General features: G+C 35.2%; 1 protein-coding gene across 3 annotated transcripts in view; it reads right to left on the reverse strand.

The window, feature by feature from the left end:
* Window positions 1-1418: 1418 nt before the first annotated feature.
* SMC5 (structural maintenance of chromosomes 5) overlaps window positions 1419-24569 on the reverse strand; it is an 89584-nt gene continuing 66433 nt past the window's right edge. For 2 of the 3 annotated variants that reach the window (XM_070480366.1, XM_020901913.2), the window contains exons 12-25: window positions 21287-21381; window positions 20534-20666; window positions 17923-18096; window positions 16508-16677; window positions 14013-14136; window positions 13625-13747; window positions 9578-9703; window positions 7605-7649; window positions 7061-7156; window positions 6542-6646; window positions 6230-6349; window positions 4916-5095; window positions 4741-4836; window positions 1419-3728 (exon numbers count right to left, since the gene is read on the reverse strand). In XM_070480366.1, the coding sequence (XP_070336467.1) occupies window positions 3585-3728; window positions 4741-4836; window positions 4916-5095; window positions 6230-6349; window positions 6542-6646; window positions 7061-7156; window positions 7605-7649; window positions 9578-9703; window positions 13625-13747; window positions 14013-14136; window positions 16508-16677; window positions 17923-18096; window positions 20534-20666; window positions 21287-21381 (1731 nt within the window). In that variant the 3' untranslated portion in view covers window positions 1419-3584. The remainder of the gene's footprint in view (window positions 3729-4740; window positions 4837-4915; window positions 5096-6229; window positions 6350-6541; window positions 6647-7060; window positions 7157-7604; window positions 7650-9577; window positions 9704-13624; window positions 13748-14012; window positions 14137-16507; window positions 16678-17922; window positions 18097-20533; window positions 20667-21286; window positions 21382-24569) is intronic. The other variant, XM_020901923.2, reaches the window with a different exon arrangement.

Genomic DNA, 24569 nt, shown 5'->3' on the forward strand with positions numbered 1-24569 from the left:
CTGCCAACTAACTCCTACAGGTGTATGTCAGAGTAGATGCCTTTTCTCAGGCAGACTGATGCTTCAGTTTAAGCAGGTGAGCCTCCTTCACTTTATGTCTGGGTGTGATCTGTTGCTTCTGAGCTGGGCCCTGGGTAGATGAGTCTGAGCAGACTACCCTCTGAAGAATCACTTTTCAGATCACAAGCCTCACTGGTTATCAAAATCAGATGGGGGCTTCTCTTCCAGGTGTAGGTCTTAAAGGTTGGAGTGCCTGAGGTGGGGTTCAAACTCCTCACTTCTCATCAAGCAGCTCCGGGCTTTCAGTTCTCTTCCAATTTGGGACCCACTGGGGGTGGGGTTTATGGTGAGTTTGTTCCAGCCTCTCCTACCTGCTTGCTTGATGTGTGGTTGTCACTCAGCCAGTGATGAGGAATTTTCTATTATGTAACACAGATGCAGTGTGTCTGCGGCAAAAGATAAGTTCAGGATGTTCAGGATGGGGTTTAACATCTTGAACTGGAATCACCACCCTGAACTAAGTTTCTTGACAGTGGAATCATATGCAGGCTGTATTTTTTATTCTTCAAAATATACATCATTGTGTTTTGCCAGTGGTATATATTAGTGGCTTAGGGATGATACTTTTGGAGAAGGCAATAGCACCCCACTCCAGTACTCTTGCCTGGAAAATCCCGTGGATGGAGGAGCCTGGTAGGCTGCAGTCCATGGGGTCGCTAAGAGTCGGACACGACTAAGCAACTTCACTTTCACACACTGGAGAAGAAAATGGCAACCCACTCCAGTGTTCTAGCCTGGAGAATCCTAGGGATGGGGGAGCCTGGTGAGCTGCCGTCTATGGGGTCGCAGAGTCGGACATGACTGAAGAGACTTTGCAGCAGCAGGGATGACACTTAAGATGAGGGCAGTGGGGGGAGATACGTAGAAGTCTTGAAGGCTGTGACAACTGGATTTTTATGAGTGTGATGAAAGCCTACCAAGTCTTTCCCTCTGAAAACACTGTCAGCAAACCACAGGGTGACTCTCCAGATCATGGCAGAGACTCCTGCTTGTCTCTACTATTCACCTTCTCCCTCTTGAGTAATTAGCTAGGTACACAGTCATATAGGTAAAGATGCCATATTCAAGGTTCTCTTGCAGGCCATCTAAGGTTTCAACCTAAAAATATTTATACTTACCTTGTAACTGGTTTCTTTAGATGATTTAAATACCTTTATTTTTCTGGTATGGCTTTATTTAAACTAGGATCACCTTGCAGCAAGACAAGGGACTAAATTTTCTATCCTTTTGAACACAGACTGCCAAACAGTATTCTGTAAATGGTAGGCATTCAATAGACTTTTCAGCAAATCTGAAAACCAAAATGACTCTTACAAAGATTCAAAGTATATAAAAAACAGTGCTCATTTAAGAAGACATACACTAAATGAAAATATGCATTTATTACCAACAAAGTAGCATTTCCCACAAAAAGTTTTTTCCAGTTACACCTGCAGATACATAGCAACAGGACAAAATTACACTCTTTTTTTTTTGGCCATGCTGCAGAGCTTGCAGGATCTAGTTCCCCTACCAGGACTGAGCCTGGGCCCTTGGCAGTAAAAGCATGGAGTCCTAACCACTGGACCACCAGGAATTCCCCCAGATTACATTTTTTTAGGTACTAAAGATTCATACTCCAAACAAAATAAACACATCCAAAAGACAATTAGAAAGCAGCAAGAAATCTTTCCTTTTAATGCTAAAATCCTTAGGCAAATCAATTAAGGTTTTGTCATTATAAATAATTGCTTGTCACCTTTTAGGGTTTTAAATATTTTATTCATCAAATGAGACTATTATATGAAGTTTTTATAATCTGTAATTAAAATCAACTTTTGCAGAAAATATGTGAAGTTTCAAGTGGCTGAGTTATTGTGCAAGACTTACTATTTTATTAATGTTAAAATACATAATTTATTCTTCAGAGCTCAACTTTCAGTGTAAAACCAAGTATTTGTCCACTAGAAAGATACAAATGCTTATAAACAAGGTTTGGAATAATTACTGGCATATGCAAACTGAAATAATCTTCAAACTTTTTTCACATTGATGATCATTTTGTAGAAATAAGATGACTGGCACTTAGACAGTAAATGAACTACACCAAGCACATGTTAGTAAAAACATTCATTTACTAACATGTTACCAACATTTTCAATGTTTACATGAATTGTTTGCACTAGTAAAAATGTTATTTTAAAATATTTTCATAGTACATGCATTAGACTTAGTTTAAGAGGGGAAGGTTCTTTTAAAATTTTTATGAAGAAAAAAATAGTTTTTTAAAGAGAAAATATCCAAATAAGAGGACGTAGACATTCATTATTTTTTGACTTAACAAGAATATAAATTTCAGTAGCTATTTAAGAACATACAAAACCCAAACTCAATACAATTCTTCAGTTTAGTCAAGCTACCAAGTCAAAGAAATAATTGTCATTACCTCTACAAATCCAATCCACTTTTTAAAGATGTCCTTGATCCAATTCTTTATTTTACAAGATTTTAAAGAATAGAATATTTTGGCACTGTTAATTAGTATAACTCAGAGATAAACAAATGATTTTCTAATTTAATACTGGGGTAGAATCAACACTGTAAATTAGAAGGACCTACATAAGCTTAAGGTCTAAAAACAATTATGGTTTTAAACAAATCAATGCTTTTGCTCACTCTACATAACACTGAGAAATTTCAAATATAAACTGTAGAAACCAGTATAAGAAATGTTAAGAAAAATTTTACTAAAAATAATTATAAAAATGCTTTAGAAATTTAAGATGTAAAAATTGACTTTAAATTAAAAAAAGAAAAAAAAGATCAAGCCTGAAAAGACCCACCACATTTTACAGGGTTAGTCTTTAAAAACTCTTGCCACTTTATTCTCTGTCAATCTTTTGGTTGCATTTTGCATCATCTAGTGGCCATCATGTGGCATTTCAAAGAAGTCCTGCTACAAGTACTTTCCCCTCCTTTGAGATACCAATACAATTACAGTATCAAGTTTCATAAAACTTTTTTTTTAAAAGGTTCCTAAAATCCCATTTCCTAGTGGAGATAAGGTAATCTTTTTAATAGGAAGAAATGAATAGATTTGTCATAAATTATTACTATACATTAGACATTTCCATATCAAATTTTAAAAATTAAATATAACACTGGGTGAAACTATGACTTAAGCTTTAGAGTCATCTTTAGACTCTAAAAGTAGTTAAAAATTACATTGCAAGTAAAGCTCAGGGTTCCCATATCAACTAAACTTCTTGTAACCAATAACCCCTTCCACTGTGTTCTGATTTAAGTAGGAAATACTGTAAAAGTGGGGACCCAGTTACTTATGCTAAGGACTCAAGATTTAAATTTTACTACCAAATGATGTTCCACAGAAAGGAGTTATTATGGTCTCTCTTCATCAACCCATTTGTATCTAATAGCAGGTTTCAAAAATAACTGATCCTTTAGTCTTAATGAATCTAACTTTTATTCAGTTGAGCCACACTTAATATAGAATTTAACAGAAAAGTCCCAAAGTTCTTGCCCTTTCACTGAGAAGGCTGAGTGAATGTAATACGGCGCCGCCGCCTTTGGAAAGCCTTTAAATTCCATCTGTTTGGCTCCAGCATATGAGGACCATTGTAGACAAACAATACTGTCATCTTTTCAGAATAAGGAAGATTTTGAAGGAGCTGTGAAGTGTTAAAACAAACTGTTATAGAATGCTATATATTAAGCCCAACTTTATGAACTTGCATGTATATTTTATTTGTAAAATTAATGAAACTCTTAATGAAGTTCTCAACTCAACATACACCCTGCCAGATGGTGATTTTTACTTGAATCAGCACATCTGAAACCTGGCCTAAGGACTTGTCAACGTATCTTAGGAGCCTTCTATATTCACAGGCCAAAGGGATCACGCTGCTTCCTAGGTTGACCCCGGAAAAGTATATCCTCCAGAACTTTCCTAGGATAATTTCACTCTTTTATCCACAAAACACCTTTCAAGCAACTTCTATAGTCAGGTATTGTAGATCGGTAGCCTGAAAAGTATATTAATAGAGTGGTTTGATTTATAGGCCAACAACAATAGGGTATTAACAGATCTAGCTATTCCACAGAGTATCTGCTGGAATAAGAAGAGATTATACTATTCAATAAAAAACTGAATTTAAGATAGGATCTCCAATGAAATTTCTTTAAAAAAATCTGATTACATTTAATAAAAACATCTTTGATTGCTATACAGCAGTTTCATAATTAACCCATAGCACAAGAGGTAACAAAAGAAAATTGCCCATTGTAATGGTTCTATAAAGGTAAGTCTGTTTTTTATATGAATAGAAGATTTTGAGGATACTTAGGATTTCCTCTGGGCCAGGACAGAGCAAAACAGGCCTTTCTGAGGAAATGAGGAGGACCAGTGCTAAGAGAGGATGTTCCCTAGAGGAAGAATAAATGCCAAAAAAGCAGAGGAACTCTCAGTTCTACAACATAATGCTATGCCTACTATTTTCTTCCTCTAATGATAAGGTTTCTGATTAAGTATGTTATTGGAACTTGTCCCCCTTTACTATAATCTTTAAAATTCTATTTTGGGACTGTTCCTGCTCATATTTACACATATTGGGCCAAAATCTGCTACATGTTTTAGCCATAAGGGACTTCCAAGTACGTATTTTTAGATTACTTATTACCTACCTTTGGTGTAATAAAGAAGTACTGAGATGTGTTTTCTTTACAAGCAGTATTTACAACCATTTCAAACACTCTTCGTTCATTGATTGGGTCCATTCCCTAAAGAAAGACAATAATGATGATTAGATTTAAATCTATTACAAGATACAGTGAAACCCAATAAAAGAATAAGCTATACCTGATTGATTTCATCAACTACTCGGAATGGACATCTATTAAGCTCCTGAAGTGCCATCAAGTATAACATAGTAGAAACACTTCTTTCACCTCCACTTTGATGATGAGGAGTTAATTCATGCAGTTGAGTACTACTGCGAAATTTAACTCTAATTCGAATTCCATATTTATCATAGTCTTCCTACAAAACATTTAAAAAGTTGATGAAAGGTGAGTGTTTTCTCTGGCAATTTTATACTGTGTTTTTGAAAATAAACTGAAGTTCTTTACTCTTATAATGGACTTATTCATGATATCAGTTTTATCTAAATAGATCTTTGGAGACCTCTAGAGCTTGTAGAGAGCAAGTGGTTCTAATATTGTTTTAGTATAGAGTCAATAAAAAGCACCTGCTTTATAGAATGGTTCTGCAGATTAAAGAAGATAAACCTAGAAATGCTTGGCACAGTGTCTGACACAAAGGAAATATATTATAAATTACATGTTATTACAATACATTTCTTCCTTCTATCAAGCCCAGACTATGTCGATGACGATTCTCTTGGCAGGTCTAATAACTTACAGTTACATGATGTTTGCAATCCTTCTGTTTCATAATAAACAGATAAAGACTTAATGGGACAAAATTCCTAAGGAGAAACAATGGCACTACCTTGCTTTACGTTTCTTCCTTCTTAAAAGAAATGCTTTATTAGGGAAAAATTTCAACATTTACAAAATTAGAATTCCCAAATAAGTTCAATGTATCTACCATCAACTAGTCTCAACTGTGATCCATATATGACCGATCTTGTTTCATCTACAGCTCCACCCACTCCTATTTTACCCACAATTACAACACATGAAATGTATATAGTTCAAGAAATCAGTACCAAATTTTTTCAGTATTTTTGTTCTTGTGAACTCAAATTCTTGATCAAAAGGAAATCACTGATACTATTCTATATTTCAGTTATGTTTGCCAATTTGTATATGACTCTTCGAAGTTGAGGGGTAGTGATTTCAAAAAGCAATGCATTTGTTCATCACAAGTGAATAACCATTCAGCTATTCAGTTGGATATGAATTCAGTTAGGCTGGATATGAAAAGAGTCTGTAAGGTGTTAGTTGCTAATCTCAGATGTCACCAAGAAGAAAATCCTCAAAACAACAAGTGACCCTGATGGAATCCTAGATACAGTCTCTTCTTTCCTTTGGACATTTTTTTTAATAAGCAAAATTTTCAGATATAACTTTAGAGTAAATAAACAATTTACATATACTTTTAGCATATAATTAAAATTCTTGTCAGGAAACATATCAAATGCAATTTTACCTCATTTTCTGTATGGAGGTCAACTTCACCAGCACACTGCATAGAACTAAAAAAATAGCTAAATTTTTCGTTAATTTTTTCTACCAGCTCTTTTAAAGGATTAAGCCACCTTTCTTTTACCTGTAAGTAAAGCAATATAAAAATAACAATTTAAAAGAAGTGTTATTACATTGATACAAAACTTTATATAAAACAAATTTAGTATCAATCTGGTCCTGAGAACATAATTTTTTTCTTAGAAATGTTATCATTTCATTTTGCATTATTCTATATTCCCATATTAATGCACATGAGAAAAAGTTGAACAATTACCTGTGAAATGTTTTCTCTATATTTATCCAGTTCAACTTTCTTTATCTTTAGTTCCTCAGTTAATTGCTCTATTTCTTCTTCTCTTTTTGTGTATTCCTCAACAACCTGGCAGAAAAAAAACCTTTAAGAATAATCTACCAAAGGATAAAGGTACAAAAAATTTTGCATCAATTAAAAATGCCACTGTTTGTATGCAGTTAATTTATGTTCTTGTAACATACTAAAAATGTCATTTTTTTAATTCTTAAAAAAGACATCTCAGTATTTCAGGTTAGCTCAAGTATTCTTTTTATAAAGAAAAGGCACAGAACACTGTGTTCCTTAGGAAGAATCTATTTAAAATTCTAATAGATTCAGAATCTGGCATTTAAAAGTACATTGTACTAGAGTTCTTGGTAATAATAAGCTAGACAGCAGGAACAGAGTGGGAGGCAAGTACTGGAGGGAACTGTGTGTGGGGGGCGGGGGTAGGGTGTGCTGTGGTGGCGAGTACAGCAGGCATTAGGGGAAGAAGCATACTGTAGGATTGAGTCCTGTGAAGCAAGATGCTCTTGATCTTTCCTCAGTTAATAAAGCATCAATTTCATCCAAGGTGTTTGGAAGATCTTGGAAAGCCTAAAGAAGGAAAAAACTCCATTATTATAGGTAGTACAGTGAAAACAGTTCAATTCAAATAGTTTAAATGAAAATATTCTGTTGAGTGTCTGCTACATGTTGAACAGCATGCTAGCACAACACAGTTAAGGAATCAAAAGAATAACAAACATGGCTTTTTGCTTTCAAAAAGGGGTTTATACTTTAGAAGAAAATTAAAAGTATATACTTAGTAACATGAGCTAACACCTTAAGGCAATGTAATGATGTTGAGTATTAAAATAAGCAGTACATATCATACAGGTTATGGAATTTAGAGAAAGGAATGATCAGTTCATGCTACAGGAGCTACAAGAAACAGTAAGAGAATTCAGAGGCCTCGAATTCATCTCTGGGCCTTAAAGCAAACAGATAGGGAAAAGTAAGGCAGAGGAGAGACAGGAGCTTGGAGAAAAAGAGCACTGCATACCATGGGGGGTGAGGAGTTGTGTCCATTTGGAATGGTGGGTACTTGCTGAATTGGTAGAATGGGTCCAGAATATGTGGGGCATTGAAAGAGAGCAAGAAGTTAGAACTTTATACTGTACTTGTGAAGAACTACAAAAGCATCCTAAGAATCCAATTACTTTGACAGTAGAATTTCACCACAGTACTATCTTCTGAGACCATATCATAGAGACAAATTAGAACAGGGTGGGGGCAGGCAAGAAGTACAATGTTTTGTCGACACAACTTGCAAAAGTTTATGTACTACAATGTACAAAATCAATCTTAAAACTCTGAAAAAGATCCTAACATGCCACATTAATCTAATATCTTAACCTGCCTTTTTTTTCCCTCTAACCTTCTGGAAAGCAGTTCAGCTTCTATAGGCTTTCAGATATTAAGTTCATTTTGTTGAATCTGACTTGTCCTTTGAGCTTTGAACTCATGTGCCACACACTTATTTCATATCTTCATTTGATTCTAATAGACCAAATTTAAGATGGTGAAACAAATCTTCAACTTACCCACCTTCCCCACCAATTTGAGCAAACCTATTTGTCCTTCGATCTTTTCCATCAATTGGCAAAATTTAGGGATCCTCTCTCTACCCTTCAATTCAAATCCATTAGCAAGTCCTGCTGGTTCTGTCATTAAAAGATACCTCAAGTATGTAAACTGCTCTATCGTTTGTGTTTCCACCCTAATCCACACCACAAGAGTCTTGTGCCTGGTCCAAAGCAATAATCTCCTAAATGGTCATCTTCCATTCTTGTATCCGTACTTTATTCTCCAGATTGCAGCTGGAGTGCTCTACAAACAGTTGTCCTACCTCTATTGATCTTCTGTTTAAAATTCTCCAGTGGACTTCATCTCAAAGTAAAGCCCAAATTCCTTCTATGGTCTATAAGGCCCTATAGGATCTGACTTCTGCCCTCCTTGGATAATAAATTTTAGCCCCACTAAGATTCTTTCTATTCTGAAACAGGCCAAATATACTTCTGCCTCAAGAGCTTTGAATGAGCTATTTCCTCTGCCTGGAATGCTTTTCCCTCAAACCTTCACTTGACTGATTTCTTCTGTTCATTCAGGACTCATCTAAAATAGTATCTTCTCAAAGGAGGCTTCTCTGACACTAGCCTTTTACCTTGTATTATTATTCTTTTTAGCACCTCCTGCTATTCCCAACATAATCTATTTGCTTTTTGATTTGTTTTCCCCACCCTCCAGACTAGAATATAAATTTCAAGAGAGAAGAAAGTATGTGTTTTGTTCAATGTGTGATAGAAGGTAATCAAGGCATTACCCCTACCTGTCAGATAAAGCTTCAGGTCAAGGGGCTACCTACTCAATGGTAGAACTGGCAGGAAAGGGCAGTATCTTCTCATTTTACTAACTAAATGATATGTCAGAATATAAAGTACCCATAATGAGAAGAAGGAAAGGCTCTTTTCTTTACCAACATATGTCAGTCATAAAGAATCCACTCCCAAAGAACCCCAAATATACACCCTGATTTCCAGAAAAACATTTTCATTTTGTCTTTGTTTTTCTAACTATCACCTCTATGTACTGTTTCTTATATATCAATTACTAGTACTACATTTCCAGGAAAAACTATATCCCATCTCCCAAACCTCTCCTAAAAAGGTGCTTGGGGAAAAAAGTTTTTTACTGGATAAATGTTTTGGTAGAAATAATTTTGCAAAATGATACCCATATCTGAATAATTTTGGTACTAAGCAATAAGACTGAATGGTGTCCATCTGAGTACCATGAAGAAAAAATTCACTGAGCAAAATTACATGCATACTCAGTTTAAAAATGGCAGCAGGGGTATCTCATTTTTTATGGCAGATCACGTTTTTCATGGCCCTGTAAAATGCCTAACACACTTTAAACTTAAAAATACTGTGTTAAATACATTAACTTGTAGCATTATATACTTTTTATACTTACTGTCTGATATTCTTGAGGAACAGTCTGCTCTGCACCCAGGTTACATACTTGCCTGGCTCTCTTCATAAGTTCCTTGCATTTCTGCAATAATCTCTGTCTATTTTCATCCAACTCAATGAAATGTTGCTATTATAAGAAAAAGAAATATTTTTAAAATTTATATGTCTGTTCAATCAGAGGGTTCTTTTATTAATAAATATCACCACACTATATATTACGAATTTTGATAACAGTAAGCAAATCATCCGAAAACCATATCCCAAATTATGACTGAGTTTATTGCTAAGGTAGAATTTGAACTTAAACTTCAAAATATATTAGGACATTAATAATATGGCATTCTTGAATCCCTAAAAGCTTTGAAATTTAAACTTAATTTTCTTTTTATGAAAGTTTAACCTATGTATAATTATACTCTAATAAAACAATATATACAATACATAGGCTTCATATCAGAAAACTCAGAACCTTTAAATGATTCATGTAGTTATCATTTATTTATGGACCCATTCATTCCTTCACCAAATAATTACTGAGAACCTATTAAATATCAGTATTTTATCATGTATTGAGCATAGGAAGGTGAATAAGATACACAGTCATTTTCATAAAGACACAGTACAGAAACATTATCCTTTGTATTTCTGCAGATTAAGTAAAAGAACTAAACTTGTGTAATCTTATTCACATCCATCATGCAGTGTGTGTCTGGTCCTTCCTCCCTCCCTCCCTTGTCAAATTTGGAGTTCAGACATCAGTGGTCTACACAATGTTTAATATACAAGCTTGCAAATTCTATTTCAATCAATCAAATAGTAAACAATGGTACTGGCAATAATACTGTTTACTTGGTAAAGGTCCCCTCCCTCCCCAAATACATATATATCATCTAAATCGAAAAAAAAGTCTTTCCTGAAGTTCAGTTTTTGTGGGAGAGTAGCGAGCAGGTAGGTAGGGTAAAGAACATTAGATGAAAGCACAATTTCTAAATTTGATAGTAGGATAAAAAGTAAATTTAGCAACTTCCAGTTCTTATAATATGAATCTTGATGTAAATCCATACATGTTTCATGCTAGGGAGCACACTAAGCATCTTGATGTATTGTTAAACTTACTATCACAATAGCCCTGCAAGTTAGGTAGGTATTGTAATATCTGTAGCTGAGACAACAGGCTTGGAGTGGTCAGGAAACCTGCCCAAAGTAAAAAACCAAGTAACATGTTCATCCATCTGTCCACCTCCATATCTGGATTTATGTGCAGTCAGCTTATTAACTTGTAAAAATATTCCAGATGGTAGTGACATACCTCTGGAAATATTTAATGGGTTTGGATCCCTTTTCCACTATTTGACCTCCAATAATTTGAGGACGTTATTAAACTCAATGGTGTTTTAGTTATCCCTAAGTTCCTTCATGAACACAACTCCTAGTGAAATTCTGTGTCAATCTTTTTTGTGTGTGAATTTGTTTTTCATGATCAGAGTAAAAGACAAACCCCAAAGTAGGGTGAGGGGAAGAAAAGAAGGAAGGAAAAGATCTCCTTTTGTTTCAAATGAAGAACAGCAAGAAGAATAGAGAAGAGCAAGTGTGGGCAAGTGACAGAAAACGTGAGAAGTAAAAAGAGCCAATGAGAGACAGAATGACTACTATAGACTCACTCTTCTCTGTGTCTCTCACTCACCATTCTTGACTATTTAAAATGCACAGCTGGTGACTATGATCAGTCAGTAACACACACTTAACAAAACACAGTGCAAGAAAGAAAAGAACCCTACAAAAGGGCTGGTAAGACAATTACAAATAAAAAGCATTTAATAAATTTTCAGATTAACATATAAAAAAAGAAATAATGATGTAAAATATTGCTGAGAAAATAGAAAATAAAGTCGGGGGAAATATCAAGAACATTAGTATGGAAAAACCTGTCAAAGAGAGAGTTTGTGTATATATCCAGGTAAGAAAACCTAGTGTGACAAGTAGCTAATGAGATTATATTTCCCTGGACAATATAATTAAGAACCTTTCTACTCTCCAGAGTAATCAGCTCAACTCAAAAATATTACTGTCTGCTGCTACTAACAATATGGACAGGAGACTCCCCTGTCAGGTTAGGGAAGGCAGCAGGGGTAGAAGTCTTTATTCTGATTATGTATGTAGAAGTATGCTAAACATCCTTCCATTTTTATTTGAAAGATTATTTATGCACAAGTATCTTATATAATATCCTTGTGGCCTGAGTATCTTTGACATACTAGTTCCTACTATAAACAATATTGAAATTCTCCCTCACTTCCCTCTCCTGAATCATCTAATCTGAGGTAGTATCCTTTTATTTCCTAATAGTACCTACAGGACAGTCAGCAAATACATTGTTTTACTTACACTGTCTCCCTTCCTGTGTCTGAGTGCTGTGCCTTTAGCTACTGTGTCAGCCCTCTGACCACATGACACACGCCTGCTGTCTCCTTAGCCTGCCCAGTGGTTCTAGTTCTCCTCAGGAAGCAACTCTGCTCTGCAAGGCAGTTTCAGGTGAGCTGCTAGTTCACGGGACCTCAATCACCCCAGCACCACCTGACCTTTCTGGAATCTAAAAGTCACCTCCCAGTTTCAGCTGCTCTGAAATTGGTCTGCTGAGCTTTCCACACCAAACGGGGCCTCTTTTCTTCAAAGATGAGAACCTGCTGGTGACTTAATTTTTGGATCCTCTGAGCTTTCTGTTTCTTACCACACCAGTCTTGATGCTGCTGCTGACTATCTTACCCACCTACTATACTCTTGGGTTCATGGGTGTTGAGAACACAGAACTTGACTGATGTTTGTCCCTGGTTCTCGGGAGGAAGACTGTAAAATCTTAGGAATTTTCTGAGTGATAGGAGTGTCTCAGTTTATGCTAAGGAGTGACGCAGAATGGGGGAAGTCAATGCCAGAAAGACAAATCATGTGACTAAAAGGTTGGGGCTTTGAGTCTTATTATTACCCCACCCAGTTTCTTCAACTGCAGAGAGAAGGGCTAGAGACCAAGTTTAGCCATATGGCCAATGATCCAATCAGTCATGCCTAGGTAATCAACCTGGTAAAAATTCCAAACACTGATGTGCTATGAGAGCAACAAATTATTTCACCAGAAAAGGGCATAGAAAGTGTGTGCAGGACCCTCCCCGCCCTATATACCTCTTCACTTGACTAGTAGGGATTTCTATTGTTTATATAATAAAACTGTAATGGTTAAGAACAGCCTTCAGTTCTGTGAGCCACTCCAGTTAATTACTGAACTTGGGGAAGCCACGAGAACCCTTGAATCAGTCACCAGTTGGTCAGAAGTGCAGGTGGCATCTGAAGGGCAGTTTTATTAAGGACTAAGGCTGGAACCTAGCCTCATGCTAATCCTGGGTGATGAGTGTGAGGATATGCTGCGGTACACCTACAGGGACACCTTAAAGCCGAGTCTGTTGTCTACACTGTCCCTGGGCTTGCTGTTATCATAGTATCCCAGCTGCTCTTCTATTTTGGGGTAAGGATTTAAAAGACTCAAAAACTATGTCACTCTTACTACCTCATTTTGTTGCTTGGTCTTCTTTGGAATTTATGCTAACTTATACATCACCCCCTACCTTCCCCCATTTCAATATTTATCATTAACAGAAGATTAAATCACCAGGATCACACACTAAGGCCATTCTTAGTATTGACTGGAACGCATCTGTAGTTTATGGGATACAAACTGCAATAAAAGCTAGTAGTTGCTTCTTGGCAATAGTACTAACTATAATTTGTATCGGCTAAGAAAGCAGACATGGTGAGATTTTGGTTTTCAAATGACTAAATCAGGTACTCTTTTTGTTATTTAATTGGGGTAGGGTAGTAATAATAAAAAAGGTACATAAAGGGTTTCAAATATTACTTCCTAATCAGCAGAGTGCATGAAATCTGTAAATTAAAGAGCATACCAAAACCTGTACACTGCAAGGCACGATATATACATACACGTGTATATATAGTTTTCAAACTGAAGTCCCAAAATAAAAAATAAAAGCAAAAACTTTACCTCTGTGATACGTAGCTGTGATGAGGTTGCCATATAATCTGATTCTAATTTGTTCTTCTCAGAGATCACCGTAGTATTTTGAAGAATTAAATCTACTTTTTGTATATGTAAAGCAGTACAATTCTAGGAATAAAAACCTCTATGAGTTTTATTTTACAATATCGTTTCTTAACATTTTTCTAATGTGATTGATACTTCAATCTTAAATAGTTCTCCTTTGAGTCATTTGAAATAAAACAATTTAGCCTAATGAGTACTTTTAATCAATTTACTGATCTATAAAGAGAAATGTCAAACAGAAAGCTGAAATTACTAATAAAAATCTCTTGCTAAGATTTTACTATCGACTTGCAACAAAAAAAAAATGACTAAAATGAAAATGTCTTACCTTTATCAGGTTTGTTAGTTCAGTAACAAGTTTTGCTTTTTGAACATTTATTTCTTTGATTTTGGTACTTGCTTTTCGTTCTTCCTCTTCAAGATTGCAAGTATCCTGTTCCATCAGCTTTAAACTGTATGAAATGCATAATGATGTAGAAATCAGAGAAAACACAAGGATTGAGCTCAATTCTCAGGTTTCCTGCTGCTTTATGGTCTATGTAGCAATGCTACTCAGATGTTAACTGATAGCCTCCTGATTAAATAATCATTTTATGCAACCACTCAGGATTGAAAACTATTTGTTGAGATGTATCAAGTGCCCAGCATAGACTAGGTAATGCTAGTGCTAATGGTATAGGATCTAGTCAGAAAGTTGGGTTTACACTTCCTCTTTGCCACCAATGAGCAGTATAACTGAACAAGCTACTCTTCTAAGCTTTGGTTCCCTCATCTATAAACTGTAAATAAAAATAGTGCCTCTGCAGGGCTTTGGTGAAGACTAAAAAAAGGCAAATTATGCAACACACTTAGTATAATGTCTGGTCCATAAGTGATAAGCATTCTTTATAAAAACAGTCCCTTCCCTTTAAGGAGCTCAACTGTGGCAATCTAATACGTAAAATAATAATGATGATGAAGAGACAATACAACAATTCCAAAAGTTAATACTTTGCTTTTTAACATGGAGACACAAACGCTGAGAAGTTTACTTAAGTTACCTAATACAGATACTAAATTTTAAGATGTGTTTTGACATCAAAGGCCAAGTTCTTTCCACTACAGGGAAAAATCAAAGATGGAAGCAATAAAAACAAGAATAAACAAGTTCAGTGGATGTTGTCGAGAGTGGACTGATTGGTGAGTGAAGAGTGTGTCGGGGCAGAGAGGTAGGAAATTAGAATGTGTGGAGTGAAAGAAGATTTTGAAAAACGTGAAGGACAAGCTAAAAGGAAAGCAGTATTTAAATTTCATACAGTAAAGGCAGGAAGCCACCAGAGATATCTTGAAGGGGGCAGGACCATGAAAAGATGATAAACTTGAGGACAGTATTCTGTACGCACTGAAGGGAGGCGACGAGTCAGGGACAGCCCACTAACCACGTCCCCACTGCAATGTTCCAGAGCAACTGCAGACATGAGACAGCAGGATGGCAATGCATGTGAAAGGTCAGTTCACTACACAATTCAACATCATAAGGAGAAAGTTTAGTTTCAGACCATGAGTTCAATATAGCAGCCCAACAGTAAAAGGTTGACTTGTGGATGACTAAAGATAAAAGTGAAGGGTTTATGTAGAAAAGAACTCTAGGCAGTTAAGACTCAGCAGATATATCTTCTTTTAAGCAACCAAGGTACATACACTACTGACTTTTAGAAGTTAACAGGCATTTTGCTTAAAAAAAAAAAATAAAACCCAAATTTTCTAGAAGCATTTTAAATATTCAACTTATGTGTTTAGAAACACTATTATATTAGATCAAGGGAAATTTATACTGTACTCAAGGCAATGAGCTGTCATTTATTATGTCTTTAATACCTATATCTTTATTCTATAGGAAAGAAACATAAAAGAACAATCACCAAAAAATGTCTGCATTGTGTCCTGAAATGGGCATGGGAAACACTTTGAAACTGGAAATCACTTTCCTCTCCCCTGGACTGAACACCCTAACAGCTTTTATCTGATCTTATATATTCCAAGTTTCTACAAAACATCTAAGTTCAATCTAAAATTTACAATCAGTTCTGAGAACAATTGCCTGGGATCTCACAGTAAGCTAGCATAATGTAACAAAGTCATTCATGGGCAAAAGATGCACTTCTGGTAATGTTAAGAGTATATTTCTTCACTAATGATTTCAGATTCCATGTTGCAGTTGAACGTTAACAAACCACACTTTGGCAAGTTTTGATGTAACATTAAAGAATACATATGCTGACAAGTCTATTAAAGCAGTCCTCCCTTTTCCGATTGCATATATATGTGGGTCCAGGTTGTCTTCATATATGTCAACCAAAATATCTCATAACCAAGTGAATGCAGAAGCACTTATGAAAAAACAACTAACTTCATCTAAAGAGATTTACAAATGTAAAATGTCCCTCTTCTTGTGAAATGTATTTTGTTTGGAAAATTGTTTCTCATATTTTTTGTTAACATAATGAATTTATCATTTTAACATACTATTTAATTTCTAATTTGGTAAATATCAGTAGATATAATCCATATAAACAAAACTTCCTCAAGGTCCTCAATAATTTTTGAGAATATAATGGGGTCCAGGGATGAAAACAGCGGATCAAGGAACAGAAAAATCTGTAACACTGAAGATTCCCCCTGCTCTGTCCTGTGTTTTGGGTAGAAGGGTTTGAGAGAGAAATTCTACACAGCATGCTGGTGGGAACTGTGTTGTCATTACAAGGTATGTATAACTAATAATATCCTTATAGTGCATTTGTATCACCCTCCCAACCCCCCAGCACAGAATAGGCTGAAAGATACCTTCCTAGTTTGGAACTAATTTTTTGTTCCAGTTGTCTTTTCTTGGTTTTCCTTTCAAGAAGCTCCTTCTTCTTTTGTCTAAGTTCATTATCTTTGTGTTCCAGATGCTTGTTTGTCTCACGTAAGGCAATCAATCCTGATTCTACTGCTTGCAATTTTCTATTAATTTCCTATGGAATATGCAACATTGTTAGTATATTTAAAAAACAGACTAGTTAAAGTATTATAAACTGAGTTAATATTTTTAAACACTCAAAATAACCAATCTTTAACTTCAATAGAAGATGTAACACTGTAATTCTCTGACATGAATCATACCAATGTTTTCTTAAGTCAATCTTCCAAGACAAGAAAAATAAAAGCAAAAAAAAAAACCACAAATGGACTTAATCAAACTTACAAGTTTTACACAGTAAAGGAAACTATAAACAAAATGACAACCTGTGGACTGGGAAAAAATATTTGCAAAGGATGTGACTGACAAGGACTTAATTTCCAAAATATACAAAACAGCTCAGCAACATAAACACAAACAATCCAAACACTAAATGAGCAGAAGACTTAAATAGATATTTCTCCAAAAAAAAAAAAACAAATGGCTAACAGGCATATGAAAAGATACTCCACATTGCTAATAATATCACAGAAATGCAAATCAAAACTAAAACAGAGTACCACCTCATACCACTCAGAATGGCCATCATTTTATAAAGTAAACAGTAAATGCTGGAGAGGGTGTACAGAAAGGGGAACCCTCCTACACTGTTGGTAAGAATGTAAATTGGTTCAGCCATCATGGAAAATAGTATGGAGGTTCCTCAAAAAACTAAAAATAGTTACCATATGGTCAGGCAATCACACTCCTGGGCATACATCCAGACAAAACTATAATTTGAAAAGATACATGCACCCCAATGATCAAAGCAGCACTATTTACAACAGCCAAGACATGGATACAAGCTAAATGTCCATCAACAGGTGAATGGATAAATAACGGTACATTCAATGAATGGTATATTCAATGAAATAATACTTAGCCATAAAAGAATGAAATAATGCTATCTACAACAATATACTAGGTTAAGTAAGTCAGAAAAACAAATACCATATCACATATCTATAATCTAAAATGTGACACAAATTTCTTAATAAAACAAACGTATACAGAGAACAGATTCCTAGTTGCCAAGGGAAAGGGTGAGGTGGGGTCGGATGGTTTAGGGTTTTGGGATTAGCAGATGCCAACTATTATACACAGAATGGATAAGCAACAAGATCCCACTGTATAACACAGGGAACTATATTCAATATCCTGTATCAAACCACAATGAAAAAAAATATAACTGAGTCAGTTTGCTGTATACCAGAAACTAACACAACACTGTAGATCAACTGTAAAATAAAAAATGACCAACCTTTAACTGTTCTTCTAAGTGTCGTCTTTGCTCTAGATCCACGGTGACTGTGAGAAACTGGGCTACTTTTAGGGATGTGTTACTTGAAATGACTTTGTTTGAATAAAAAGAAGTTTTCACCACATACTTTTCTTCTGCTGTATAAATTTGTTTTAATCGGGTTTCATGTATTACCTATAATGTAAAATAAACATTTAGCAGACACCTAATAATTATCAGATGGGGCTTCCCCCGTGGCTCAGACATAAAGAATCCGCTTGTAATGCAGGAGACCTGGGTTCAATCCCTGGGTTGGGAAGATCCCCTGGAGGAGGGCATGGCAACCCACTCCAGTATTCTTGCCTGGAGAGTCCCCATGAGAAGCCTAGTGAGTTACAGTACATGGGGCCGCAAAGAGTCAGACATGACTGAGCAACTAAGCACAAGAATAATTATAACATTAAAAAAAAAAAGGGCTAAAGAATTAAAAATACAGATCAAGTGAATTTTAGATCAAAATAGATTTATTTTCATTTTTTAAAAGAAATGTAATCCAACATCTCTAAAAAGGTGAGTGATAAATTTTAGGTTATTATTTTGGGAAAAAACACTAAGGAAGAGAACTGGGAGAAAACAAACTACCACCAAAGTTGGCTATATTTCTATTTTACAATCTCTCCCAAGTAGGTGTACTTTTGGGGAGTTGGTTGCCCAGCAGAATGAAGTCTGTTATCTCAATTAACACATGTACTCTCCTTCCCCTTAGTTATATTGTTCAAAGATACATAATCTTATATTTAATTCCTATATATTTGGGGAATACTTACTGCACATACTTTTCAAGGATTTCAAGGACTTCTTTTTGCATTTTGGGGGAGAGTTTTTCTCTCAAGAATTTATTAAGGAGAGTTATAAACTACGCACATTCTAAACACCGGAACATTGTTGGATCGATTTCTGTATATTTATATAGAATAGGCTGCTGTAATGTGGTTTTTTCCAGTCTCTAAAGGTTCATTACCAGTATTCTTATGGCTTGTTTCTCTGCAGAAGTTTACAGTCTAAGCGATGAGATATGACATATTTAAACATACTTAGCTTAACAGGGTATAAACTAGCATCCACAAATGGTCAGTAAAAGGAGAGCCCACATGACGTTAGCCTACCCACCATGTGTCATGAAAATAATCATTTACAGAGTCTAAAATGTCAGAATTTGATAATAAAGCAAATCTTACACTAAAGAATGTTATTTTTTTTCTACGGGAGAAATATGACCATTGTTGTCAGGAGGTAGACATGAAACGTTTAGATAGCAAATTTCTTCAGTGCAGGTTTGTGTTTTCTGAAAGATGGTCAAGACAATGTTAAGGGCTTCACTAGGTGTCTGACTTTGCTTTTCTATATACCATGTTTTTTTTCTAGTATAGACAGTAGAGTTAAAGCTCTCCAGGTGACCTAAACAGAATGTTAAAAAGTAAAGCACATAAAAATATTTCAACTTGAAGAACTGTTCAAAGAATGAAAGATTTTCCAAGTGCAGTACTATCCTTTTTTGCACCAGAGTAAAGCTATGAAAGCCCTTAGCAAATTTTCTAGTCTTTCTGCAATAGTAAAGAATGCCTACTATCCTAACCTTAAGAGGTAGCACCCTACCTACCCTTGAAGTTATGACAGAAATTGGATGGTCTGTGCATATTGTCTTCTTTTTTTAAACCCCATCAATGAGTATTAAAGAGCGGTCCACACACAGAGAGTTCTATTGTTTTGATTTCCCCAAATGATCACCATAATATGATATGCAACTTAATAATTTGCCTGTCGCAAAATGGGTTAGTAATGAGGCCCCATTTCTATCTTCTGTTAATGAGGTATACAAAGGTGCCAGACTACAAATGAATATTCTAGGGATACTTGTAGACTGGCTGTTAAAAACTTAAAACACATTCTCTAATAAATTCAGTGTTATAAATAGCAGTTAGGTCTGTAAATGCATACAAGCAGTATTAGTATTACGGACAAATCTGGCTGTTTCTCCCTGTGATTAAAAGGTGGTTTGGAGTCTTGGAGACTATTGGTAAGGAGAAAAAAACTTGAAGCAGCATCAGAGAACCTAGGAACCTAAGAGTTTATGTGGCTGTCAGATAAGAAAAGGAGATCCTCTTAAGAGTGGTCATTCACTTATGAGATAATCTTAAAAGGAACTTTAAAGGGAGGGCTTACCAGAACAGTTCTATATCCTAGCCTACCATCCTAAAGTATAATCTGTTTGAAAAATAATCTAGAATACAAGAATTTAAATGAATAAACCATTAATGTTTGAACAAATGTTTGTCAAGCAAAGCAGAATTCAGTAAGAGAGTCAGGTGTCTCTTTTCAGGCTTTAATTTAGTTACCCTACCAGGTATTAAGTATTTATTTAGGTAACTCCACATCCTTATTGTCATAAAGTATTTAGTCAACATTCACTGTCCTATGTAATATCAGAAATGTAAAATTATTATTACCAGGTAATTCATGTTTAGTTAAAAACAATGACAGGTTTCTTTAAATTTCTCACAAGTTTTCCTTGACTTTAATAAGTTTTAACAAAACTACATTTTTGGTACTGATTGATTCAGTATTTTCTTACCCGTTCAATTTTTTCTCTGGTTCTTTCAGTTCCTACAGGAACTTCATGAATGTGATACTGGCAGCAAAGGTAACTCATGACAGGGTCAGGGGCATCAAACAACTCTCGCAAATAAGAGAAAAATCCATATTGTCTGAAAGGAAAAGCACCTTTTAGGATTTTCTTCTTAAAACAGCATTAAAAAAAAAATCTCATAGTTGACAAGTGAATAAACAATAAATAAAACATAAATGAATGATGGTACAGAAGTTAGTCACTTAAGTGATTTTACTTCCTGATCAGAAGATTCATTTCCTGATCAGACAGGTTTAATATTTATAATTACAAACTATTAATCTCTTCTTTTGTGGTTTCTACCATTGCTTTTATACAGACTTAAGACTTTATTTACTTGTAGGCATTTTATAACTGTAGTATTTCCATTTGATCCTTCTGGAAATTACTTTTACATTATGAAGTAATTTATCCTTCTATTTCCCCAATAACTAACCAACTATTTTAGGAGCTCACTAAGTAGTCCAATATTATTCCAATGATTTGAAAAATCACCATCATATACTAAGAATACCACAATCTGTTCCTGGGCCTAGATTTTGCCTTTTTAGACTTAAGTAAAGATCCTAAAAGGGAATAATACAGCCTATAACAAATGTATTTGTATGACAAAGAGATAATTTAAATATATTTAAGAGACAAATGATTATTCAATATTCAAAAAAACAGCTTATTTCTAATACTATTTTCAAGACTTACTTCAGGTCATTCAAAGATCTTGAAGGTGCTTTGTCTGCATATGAACTCTTAGGAGCAATAACAGCATTTACTCTTAATTTTTTATTGTCACGAACCTTAATATAAGGAAAATAAAATACTACTTTAATTACCATATACTTTCAATGAAGATTTTTAAAGTTATGATATTATTCTTACTGGCATTCATGGGATGATCAAAAAATTAAACACTGACTAGATATTTAATGGTACTCATAAGAAAAACTTTTTAGTGTGATATTAATAGCTATGTGTTTTCACAGAAAGTACATTTCTTTTATTATTTTCACTGATAAAGTCTATCAAACAGATAAGGAAACAGTAACACCAAGACTCCTTTTCAGAACACAGAAGGACGGGACACTTCCCAAGTCATTTTATGATTCCAGTATAATCCTGACAAAAACATTACAATATCCCTCCTGAACACATAAACAAAAATCCTTAACAAAATACTGGTAAACAGAATCTAGCAATACATAAACACTGTACATGACTCAGTCAAGTTTATCCCAGGAATATGAGATTGGTTGACTTTGAATGCTCTATCAGTCTAACTTACTGTATTGTCAGAATAAAGTACAAAACCATAAGATTATCTCAGAATTTTCAGCTAACTAGGAATAGAAGGAAACTTCCTACATGTGATAAAGGGCATCTATGATAAGCATATAGCAGACATAATACTTAATTGTGGATTAAAAGTGCTTCCCCCCTTGGCTTGGGAACAAGTAGGGATATCAAATCTTACCACTTTTTATCAGCATTGCCCTAGAAGAGCTAGACAATGTAGTGAAGCACAATTAAGAGGTAAAAGATTGAAAAAGAACAAGTAAAAAGATCTGTTTGCAAAGATGGTAATTTTCTACACAGAAAGTCCTATGGAATCTATAAAGCAACTACTAGAATTCAGGAAACGAATTCAACAGTGTCACAAGATAGAGGTCAATGAAAAAAATCAAATTGTTTATGTATTAGCAGTGAACAACTGAAAAATGAATTTTAGAAATCCATTTCTAAGAGTGTCAAAAAGACAATAAATACTTATGAACATATTTAACAAAAGATGTATAAGACATCAACACAGATAAAGGTAAAATACTGCTGAGAGACATGATGGGATGATGGACTGGAGGGATTTCATGGTGGCACAAATAGCACTGCTGAAACTACTTTCACAGCATTTTAGGCTTGAACAAATCAGTAAATAAACTGATGGTAAGGGGAAGAAGGAGGTATTTTTCTACTGCTACAGTAGGAAATTACAGATATGCAAAGGAAAAAAAGTAGAAGGCACCCTGTTGTGTTCGACTGTAATTTGAAGCATCAGTGTGAACTCCTGGTGCCCTTATGTACTTTTGTTCTCCAGATAAATATAGAAATAAATATGGGTATAAGAGTTTGCACGTGAGGGCTTAGAAACCATGAGACACTAGCAGCAATGGACACATCCAGCACCCAGATCCTAAGTTTCTAATAACTAGGGTTCTTTGGGGAAAAGCCTGATTTTTAAGGCCCAGACAGAGCAAAGATAAAGTTAAGTCAACATGCTTGCTCTGCCAGAAAGTAAGCAGTGCTCAAAATACAATGGCAAAATACCACACAGGAATCAGCCTGAAGGTCTCACTGGAATCTGGAACAATTTGAGCATTCGATAGATAATGACAGTCATGGATTAAAATCCGTAAGATGTAAAATCCTATGAATCTATATGATATAATAAATGAGTAAATAAATGGAGAAGAAAAGGCACTATCTTATAGTGTTAGTTGCTCAGTTGTGTCTGGCTCTGCAACCCCATGGTCTGTCCATGGAATTCTCTAAGCAAGGATACTGGAGTAGGTTGCCATTCCCTTCTCCAGGGGATCTTCCTGACCCAGAGATCAAACCTTGGTCTCCTGCATTGCAGGCAGATTCTTTACCATATGAACTACCAGTGAAGTCCAAATAAATGAAGAAGAAAAAGCACTTCCTCATATAGTCGAATACCAACTAATAAATACAGAAAGAACAATTAGAATCATTAATGGTTCTTAAATCTATTAGGTAGTTCCATGAACAACAGAATATTTTAAAAATCTCTCCACATACATAATTACAAACAGAAAAATAGTTGTACTATAATGCTTATTTTTTTTCACTTTTGAACTTTCTACTTTGTATTCGGGTATAGCTGGGTAAGTCTCGTGATAGTTTCAGGAGAACAGTGAAGGGACTCAGCCATACATATACATGTATCCATTCTCTCCTAAACCCCTCTCCCATCCAAGCTTCCACATAACAGAGTTTCATGAGCTATACAATAGGTCCTTGTTGGCTATCCATTTTAAATACAGCAGTGTGTACATGACCATCCCAAACTCCCTAGGTATCCCTTCCCTCTGGCAACTATAAGTTCATTCTCTAAGTCTGTGAGACTCAGATGTCATACAGTATTTCTCCTTCTCTTGACTTACTTCACTAAGTATGACATTCTCTAGGTCTATCCATGTTGCTGCAAATGGCTAAAATGCTTGTTTTGAAGGAAAATTTCTTCCAAGTAATTTATATATTAGGGGACAATTTAAATAGCATGTGGCTCTCATAGTTGCTTATGTGCAATTACATACATAAGAAAAATAAGGTTTTCTCTACGTGAATGCAAAAAAATTACACCCAGCTGAATGAAGCTGTGTGGGAAGAGACATAATTTGTACACAAATATTTCTTCTCAAACATCCACCAGCTATCTCAGTTCACCACATATTATGAGCCACACTCAACCACAGTTGGTGTTAACAACTTTTCATCCGATTTCTGATAAATGCCTTGTAATTGCTTAACCCACAAAACAATTCACAAACAGAACCCCTACAATGCTTACTTCCAGAAGTCAATTTCAATAAGACACAGTACATGGAGCACAGCCACTATTTTACACTAACTTTGTAGGGTATGTAATCTGTACAAACACAGAATTACTGTGTTGTAAACCCGAAACTAGTAAGTCAACTATACTTCAATAAATAAATGAAACTGAAAAAGCACAGACTTAGAGAACAAACGTACGGTTACCAGGGGGAATGGTGTGGGGAAGGGATAGGTTAGCAGTTTGGGATTGACATGTACACACTGCTGTATTGGAGAGAGATAACCAACAAGGACCTACTGTGCAGCACGGGAAACCCTGCTAAAACTCTGTAGTAGCCTAAATGGGAAAAGAACTTGACAAAGAATAGATACATGTATATCTGTTATATAACTGAATCACTTTGTTGTATTTCTG

This window comes from Odocoileus virginianus, chromosome 18 (genome assembly GCF_023699985.2).
Source record: "Odocoileus virginianus isolate 20LAN1187 ecotype Illinois chromosome 18, Ovbor_1.2, whole genome shotgun sequence".
Lineage (NCBI taxonomy): Eukaryota > Metazoa > Chordata > Mammalia > Artiodactyla > Cervidae > Odocoileus > Odocoileus virginianus.